This window comes from Herpailurus yagouaroundi, unplaced genomic scaffold, assembly GCF_014898765.1.
Source record: "Herpailurus yagouaroundi ecotype Mexico unplaced genomic scaffold, PumYag 77, whole genome shotgun sequence".
NCBI lineage: Eukaryota > Metazoa > Chordata > Mammalia > Carnivora > Felidae > Herpailurus > Herpailurus yagouaroundi.
Genome location: NW_024412388.1, coordinates 78,713,412 through 78,722,562, shown reverse-complemented (window position 1 = coordinate 78,722,562; position 9,151 = coordinate 78,713,412). Strand labels below are relative to the sequence as shown.

Below are 9,151 nucleotides of genomic sequence, written 5' to 3'. Positions count from 1 at the left end.
CGCTGCCGGAGGTTTGGCTCCGCAGAAGCGCAGAGTTGGGTGTTTGCGCGGAGCGAGCAAGTTCCCTGGCAGGAACTGGTTCTCTTTGGGATTTTGGCTGGGGGATGGGCGGGGAAGATGGCGCTGGCGAGCGCCTTTGTTCCCCACCAAACTGAGCTCTGTCGTCCGGGGGCTCAGCAGCTTTCCTTCCCTTTGTCCTCCAGCCTTCCCGCTTTCTGAGCAGAGCTGTTAACTTATGACCTCCCAGACGCTAAGTCGCGCTCAACAGCAACTTTTAAAGCATCTCTCCTTTCCTGGATCTTTCCATTTACTTTAGTTTTCACTGGAACAATAACTCTTTTCATCTTCATGTATCATTGGTTTATTTGTATTTTGTTAAGTTATGCCATGAAAATAATTAAGTTCAAATGGTATTAAATAGATTTGGGAACAACCCAAGTGACTCTTGGAAGACACAAACTCAGTGATAGGAACAGAAAAGTAGAAGCATACTAGAGAATAGCCTCTTACACCTGACAGTCCACCCACTGTGCTACTAGCACGTTCTATAGAGAATATCTAAAGAGCAGTTTTAGTCAAGTGTGGTTGAGGAGCTTCTACTGCAGGTGGTTTGTTTTCTTTCAGGCACCCAAAGCCTTTTGCTTTGGTTCCCTACTGCAACCTCCCTCAAAAGCCTGTGGCACCAAGGAATTTTATCTCTTTTCCCTCTACTGTTTGCACATCAAACGCCCCAAGTGGACAAAGTTGACCATTTATCACTAACAAAGTAATTAATATTAAGATGTTAGTGACTCATTTTATTGCATGGTAATTTGGAATTTTATTATAATTATTTCATTATAGGCTCCTGGCAATCTGAACAAGACAGGGGATGGCAAACTTTTTCTGTAAAGGGACAGGTAAAAAATATCAGATATAAGTATCAGGCATTACAGGTTACTGTTGCATATGGTTCTTTGTCTTTGGTTGTTTTATATAAAAAGAGAACAGTGACCAGATCTGAGCCATGGTTTGCCAACCTCCACTATAAGATAAGGTACAATAGGCAACAATGTGTCCCCCTTCCAGGTACCTAATACACATTTGTAGCAACTAACATTTACTGAAAGCTTAGTGTGCCAGCTATTGGGCTACGTGTTTTGTGTATATCACCTGATTCAATCATCACAGCCATTCTATGCTATAATGACTGTTATTATTCTTTTCACAGATAAAGAAATTGAGACTTGAAGACATTAAGTAACTGCCCAACCATTCTGTAAATGGGGGAGTCAGAATCTAAACACTGAAAGACTGACTTCTGAATAACTAAAATACACACTTCTGAAAAAGCTTTCATGTGAACATATAACTAATACGTACCTATGGCACAAACTAGAACACTGACCCGATTCAGTGCTAATTTGCTAAATATTCAGGAAAAAAAAATTTTAAAGGGAGAATTGAACACTTTAAATCAATGAATGAAAGTCTAATGGTATAATATCAGGCACTGAGAAGAAAGGTAGTTTGGAAACGGTATCAGATCTAGAGTGTCAAAGCTAAAATCAGGACCCACTGCCAAACTTTTTCAATAAAGCAGCACAAGGAAATCTTAATTATGGAACACAGAAGTGTAACAAACAGACTATCTTAAAAATGTAACAGGTTTGGGGTGCCTGGCTGGCTCAGTCAGTAGAAGGTGCAACTCTTTTTTTTTTTTTTTAATGTTTATTTATATTTGAGAGAGACAGAGCATGAACGGGTGAGGGGCAGAAGGAGAGAGACAGAGACAGAGACAGAGACAGAATCTGAAGCAGGCTCCAGGCTCTGAACTGCCGGCACAGAGCCTGACATGGGGCTTGAATCCACAAACCATGAGATCATGACCTGAGCGAAGTCAGGGGCTTAACCAACTGAGTCACCCAGGTGCCCAGAGGGTGCAACTCTTGATCTTAGGATTGTAAGTTTGAGTCCCACGATTGGTATAGAGATTATTTAAAAATAAAATCTTAAAAAAAAATTATAACATTCAACTTTTCTCAGAAAACACTACAATAATAAATAATGCCATAACGTAGGAGATCGGCAATAGATTGGATCAGGAAGAAACTTAGGGGTAGGCTGAAGATGACAGAAGGAAATACAAGAAGACAGAAATGTACAATTCATCTAGTGATTGAGAGCAATTTGGGCAGGGAAGTAATGTTACAGAGGTCTACAAAAGAGGATACAGTGTAGTAGTGTCCCAGGAAGCAATACTCTCCAGAAAGGAGTAACATAACAAACAGGATCAATGAACTCTAATGGGTACTCCTTTTATTATATATAACCTCCCTCCTCTCAGAAAGAACTCTCTTCAGTTCTTTGAGTAGAAGTATTGGAAATAACAAGGACAAATACGTGTGAAGAGTGAAGAGGATGCTTCAAAGGGCAAAAGACCTATGTAGATGGAGAAGAATACAGTAAATGTGACTTTTCCTGGAGGCCTATTGCTGTCCACCATTCCTTGGGTTGGGGGGAAATGCAAGTGATCCAAACCATGTTTCTCTGCTTGTCCCACATAAGTGCATACAAGCTGTTGCTACTATCTCCACAAAAGCTTGTATCAAAGGCCTATTGCCTGGATGAGAAAAGCAAATACCCATACAGTACTTTAAAGTAATTTAATCCTCATAATCACCTTGTGAGATGAGTACTTTAAGAATCTCCATGTTTGATGAGGATGGTGAAGCACAGAATGGTTAAGTGCCCAAATTCACATAGCTAAAAGATAGTAGAGCTAGAATTCAAACCCACAAAGAAAGGTTCTACACACAGTTCACACACTCTTAAACACTCTGTTATAAAATGACTTCTTTGGCTTAATTGTGCCACCCCAAGCAAGTGAATGGCATAAGACTGTCTTGAAGCATTGCTATGAAGAGCTCCAGGCACTAACTGGGGATCAAAATAAAGACTGGACAGAGCAACTAGCAACTTGGAGAGATAATCTTGGAAGAATCAGATATCAGGGATGTTTTTGAGGGAGGACCTTGACCATGAGGGAAAGACAGGGACTCAAGAAAAGAAGAAACTACCTCATTACCACATCAATTTGGACATATTAAACTAGCAAACTAAACTGTTATAAAGACCTAATGACAATGTAATTCTGATAACAAATCCTGGTATTTGTGAGTACTTGCCTGATATTTTAATATATCAGTACATATAAATTAAAAATTAAAACGGCCATATCACAAATGGATTTTTAGTCACAACACTAAGATAAATGCTGACACTGATTAGCTAGAACAAGAAGTTATTCAGAAAGTTCTGATTAGACTACATGATATGAATATGTGTCTTCTGAACTACTGACATAATATTCCTTAAACTGAATAATAAAATTATTATGTACTAAACAGTTGTTCAAGTTTGGACTAGAATGGCAATCTTGAGATTGAGAATTTGCCACTGTAACTCACATAAGTGTGCTAACAACAAAGTAGGAAAACTAAAGCCGGATCTTCTTAGAACATATGCTCAGGAAGTTGCCTTTCTAGGGAGTATATATTTTTATTGCTTGGTGAACAAAATAAACCAGAAATGTGAGCAAGAACTCTCCTGGAAAGCAAACCTAATATTCTAGATCCAGTTCCTAAAACATAGTTCACTGTCAAGCAGCACACAGAGACCAAATATAAACACTGTTTGAGGATATATTGCAAGATCACAAGGTCTTGCTTTCCCTGTATGAGAATAATAACCTTAGGGCTCTATAAATAAAACTTTGGTAGAATGTCCATGTGGTTTCAAGAAAAACCTGGGGCGCCTGGGTGGCTCAGTCGGTTGAGCAACTGACTTCGGCTCAGGTCATGATCTCACGGTTTGTGAGTTTGAGCCCCACGTCGGGCTCTGTGCTGCTTGGAGCCTGGAGCCTGCTTCGGATTCTGTGTCTCCCTCTCTCTCTCTCTGCCCTTCCCCCACTCATGCTCTGTCTTTCTCTGTCTAGAAATAAACATTAAAAAAAAATTAAAAAAAAAAAAGAAAAACCTAAACACATAATTAATCTTTAAAATAAAATTGCATTGCTTCCCTTCCACCAAAAAGAAAGACACAAACATACACATGTACACACACACACACACACACACAATTTGGGAAATATATATACATGATATGGAAAATATTAATAAATCTGTATTGGGGCACCTGGGTGGCTCAGTTGATGAAGCATCTGACTCTTGGTTTTGGGCCAGGTCATGATCTTACGGTTTGTGAGTCCAAGCCTTGTGTTGGGCTCTATGCTGATAGCATGGAGCCTGCTTGGGTCTCTCTCTCTCTCTCTCTCTCTCTCTCTCTCTCTCTCTCTCCCCGTATTTGTCCCCCACTCACATTTGCTTTCTCTCTCTTAAAATAAACATTTAAAAGTATATATAATTCTGCATTATACTCTGCATTTTACTATGTATAATGCAGATTTCATAAAAATTTGAAAAACTGTGCATATGTAGTTCTTATAGTTACAAAATACATGTTCCCAAGAGAAAAGTTCAAATTTTGAATGGTAAACAGTCGGATAAAAACTGGTAATCCTAGAGTTAGCAATGTACTCCTGTCAATTAACTGGCAAAGCCAGTATGATTTTTAAGAGCACAAACATCACTACTGTTGGCATGGCGGATTCTTATAATCTGAACCCATTGCTAATTTCATCAAGAATGTGAACCCTTGAATCTAGAAGACTGCTTCTTGCCACTACTAATAGTCTGGTTCTTTCTCTTCAGGAGAACCAGAATAACTTATCAACATTCTATTTGAAACACAAAGAGAGGGAGAAAAAAGAGACCGGGTTCCTCAGTTTTCTGGTTCTGTTTCTAGTCCCTTTGAGGCCCATCTGTACTTCTTTCCCTTGAATTCCAAAAGAAAATCTGTATTTCTTATTAAAATTTGTTCTTCTTTTCAGCAGATTTTAGTTACTTGCAAAAAAGAGTAGGCTTTAATTTGAAATCCAAAAGCCTAGAATGTCTAAGCAACCCAATTGTAAAGCACAATAATGGTTTTTAAAAAGTACATTGAAATATTAAACCTCCTAATCAACACTATTCATAAGAATATCTATTCTGAATCAAAGACTTCGAGCCAAAATGCATCCAGAGAAAATACATGTCATTCATGTAGAAGTAATCATTCTCAATACTATAATGCCTGTGAAATTAAAAACTGCATTTAATTACATTTTCTGTGACAGTGGCTTTCAAACCTATTTTAGGCAACAGAGTATTTTTTCCTAATGAAATCTTAGGTTCATGTCCAACGCAAAGCAGACATCTGTTCTGGCTGAAGCACCACTCATATCTGGGTGGGGCGATGCATGCCTGTGTGAGCCTCAGGCAGAATACCCTGCCTGATGTCCAACTTCCTCCCCTGTCAAAGGCCCCCTGAGGCATCACCATGAAACCCCTTTTATTTTTGTGAATAAGAGCTTGAAAACCACTGTGCTAGAAAGAGACAGCCACCCTTTTAATCTTTACTTTCACATCCAACACACCAAATCAATCACATGCCTATTTACCTGTGAGCTTTAAAATTTTTTCCATCAACATAAATATCAATATCTGGGCAACAATGTTTCACGTATAGTTTCAATAAATCTTCTCCTAATTCAGATGCAGGATCCAAGTCATAATTATCTTTAAAAGAGAAAAAGAAAACTAAAAAATAGTTTATTATAAATACACAAAATTTTGTGTTTTAATATTAACCTAATGTTTTTCCCCATAATTATCTTGATTAGCTACTAAGAGAGAACAACAGTAACTGAAATACTGAACTGGTAAATTCAAAATAAAACAATTTAAAAATCATCTATATCTTATTTTGAAATATAAACTTCAACTTATATTTAAATACAAACATATCTTTTAATGTAGGTACATATTTAAATGTAGATAATATTATACAAAACTATACACCAAAATTGAAGCCACTTTAAGAACTCTTAAGATGCTAGAAAATTTTCCAATTTTTTTTTTTCAACGTTTATTTATTTTTGGGACAGAGAGAGACAGAGCATGAATGGGGGAGGGGCAGAGAGAGAGGGAGACACAGGATCGGAAACAGGCTCCAGGCTCTGAGCCATCAGCCCAGAGCCCGACGCGGGGCTCGAACTCACGGACCGCGAGATCGTGACCTGGCTGAAGTCGGACGCCTAACCGACTGCGCCACCCAGGCGCCCCAAAATTTTCCAATTTTGATATCCTTTTTCACTACCTAATTCCTTCCTACTCTTGTTCATGAATTTTTGGTGAGAATGACATTTAAACCAACAGATTCTCAACTGTAAGCAATGGGATTTGTTCAGCACTTAAGAAAATAAATATTTTAAAAAGTATCTCTACTTCAAAAGATTCATCATTCAGAAAGTAAGGAGTGAAATGTAAAACATGTTTACATTTTAAGAAATTACTACACTATATATCATAGCTATATCAATCCAGAAACTTTAGTCAGTACATCTGCTGAGGATCTGTCATTGGGGACAGATTCCCACTAACCAAATTACAAATTTATAAATTTATATATTTATAAGCCAGAACGTCATTATTGGTCCTATACCAAAAGACAGCCAGAATCCAACCACAATTCAGTATCTCCATAGCTACCACTGCAGTCCAAGCCACCATCACCTCGCACCTAGATTTCTGCAGTAACTTCCCAACACATCTCCCACTCTTGACTCCCACAGTCTATTTTTGACAAAGCATTTAGAGGCATGTTTTAAAATGCAATTCAAATCCTGATCCATCCCAGTTCAAAACCTTATGACTCTGTCCTTTTTTTTTTTTTTTTTTACAGTAAAAGCCAAAGTCTTACAATGGCTTACCAGGACCCACAACATCTGGCTCCTCACTCTGCAGGTGATTGGGGACTAGTCCGAGCTCTCTCATCCTGGAGGGCCACAGCTGCCCAATGCAGGCTGACGGGGTGCATACTGTGCACCTGACTCTTATCTGCATAACAGTATAACCCTTAGTGTCAGAATTGAATTGTTGGATACCCAGTTGATACTGGATAATTGGTTGGTGTGGAGAAAAAAACACCCACGTTTTGGTGTCAGAAGTGGTGCCAAGAAAAAAAACCACAATCACAGAAACCCAAAACTCAATGTTCCTCAAGCTGAAGTCATCGTTCCACTCTATCCTAATCTTCCTCTGCTTATACTCCATAAGCCTGCCAAATAGTACCACCCAAACTCTCTAAAATGGCTTATAAGGAGGGGCGCCTGGGTGGCTCAGTCAGTTAAGCGTCTGACTTCAGCTCAGGTCATGATCTCACAGTCCGTGAGTTCGAGCCCCATATCAGACTCTGTGCTGACAGCTCAGATCCTGCAGCCTGCTTGGGATTCTGTGTCTCCCTCTCTCTCTCTCTGCACCTCTCCTGCTCACACTCTGTCTGTCTCTCTTTCTCTCAAAAATAAATAAACATTAAAAAAATGGTTTATAAGGAAAGTGACTACTAGTCTTGGTTTGCCTGGGACAATCCCAGTTAATGCCTGTTGCCCCAGAGTAATTATAAACTGCAGTAATAACTTTGCACTCTTTCAAAAGTATCCAAATTTGGACAATAAGAAATAAGGTCATCCTTTATATAAGGTTTTCAGTGATCTGGCTTCTGCTTGTATCTCCAGGTTCATCTCTTACTGTGACCATTCTTGTCCCCTCTTCCACCCAGGTCCTACAACAAACTATTACCAGTCTTCAAAATTTGCTCTGTGCCTAGGGTCGTTCTGCCTCTAATAGGCAGGTCATGTTTTTTCCTTTGCCTGTAGTACTTCTCCCCTAAACTCTTTAGCCTGGCTAACTCCTGTTTTTTTCCACTGAGATTCAACTCAGATATCACTCCTTTCTATCTCTCCATCTTCATCTCTAACTCTATATGCAGAGGAGGATGGGCAGATCTGCCAGAAACCTATGAAAGTCTCCTAATTTTGGTGTTCCTCTCTTGTGGTGCAATGCCACTGCATGTGCAAGGTAACATCAGGTCACATAACCTTGTGGGGACTGGGGGTTGGGAACTGGCACTAAGACACTATGTAAGTAATAAACAGTCAATTTTGTGATCCAGAGATTTCAAGGTTCCTGTTAGAATATCTATTACTATATCTGTATCATTTATACTTTTATCTATCTGTACCTATTCCTGTGCCCTTAACATCCTCCTTCTGCCAATTCACAATAGTTCACAAACTATAACCCTTCTGACACCCACTTCCACAAACTAAAGTTATTTTTCAAGGACAAACACCATATTTACTATACTATTTATGTATTTCTTAACATGTGTAAAACTGTTTCATTTTTATTAGAGTCCTATCTTTTTAAAACATAGCACAACAAAATTTTCAGTAATTTTTTTGTCATGATAAAATATAATGGTGATTTTTATGCTGCATATTGTTTTTAAGTAGTGCCTATATTGTGTTATAACAGAACTGACTCTATAGTCTGCTAAAGCTTTCATTGGTATAGACAAGAATAAGGATGGTGACGTGGAGGTTTAAGAGGAGAATTGTGAATTATATGTGTATTTATTCAGATTAATACCATCTCCAATTGTTTGGGAATACGAGGAGTTTCACTTACCCATAAAAAATTTACTTTCAGTTACTTTTATTACATCTACTTTCATTCTACCTTTATTTCATCTCCTATAAAAAAGAGATCAGTAGAATTGATTTTTGAAATATGTTTTCTCCAACTGTATCAGAATATAATTACTTTCACAGCTATACAATTTTCTAAAAATCCACCAAAAAATAGCTCACCAGTAGAAATTAAATTGTGTACTCCAACATCGACATCCTCTGGAACTTCATGCTTCTGAAGAGAACAATCAGATGACTCTACAGATGATCTTCCATCGTTGTCAGTGCAGATTCCAAAGCTGAACTCACATTTCTTTTGTGGCACTCCCCTCACCACTATCTTTTTCCTAAGAATTTCTTCTTCATAGTTTCTTATGTTTCTGTCTGATGAATATACAACCCTAAAAGAATATGTAAAGTATTACTAAAAATGTTAGTGATTCTTAAAAGCTAGTTTACCAAGCACCGCCTTCATATAAAACAATGACATAATTTTATAACTATTTTTATCTGGGCTAACTGGAAAAAAGATCAATCTCA

General features: G+C 38.1%; 1 protein-coding gene across 3 annotated transcripts in view; it reads right to left on the bottom strand.

The window, feature by feature from the left end:
• BTBD8 (BTB domain containing 8) overlaps positions 1 to 9,151 on the bottom strand; it is a 124,563-nt gene that overhangs the window by 90,038 nt on the left and 25,374 nt on the right. For all 3 annotated transcript variants that reach the window (XM_040470972.1, XM_040470969.1, XM_040470971.1), the window contains exons 3-4: positions 8,792 to 9,012; positions 5,540 to 5,657 (exon numbers count right to left, since the gene is read on the bottom strand). In XM_040470972.1, the coding sequence (XP_040326906.1) occupies positions 5,540 to 5,657; positions 8,792 to 9,012 (339 nt within the window). The remainder of the gene's footprint in view (positions 1 to 5,539; positions 5,658 to 8,791; positions 9,013 to 9,151) is intronic.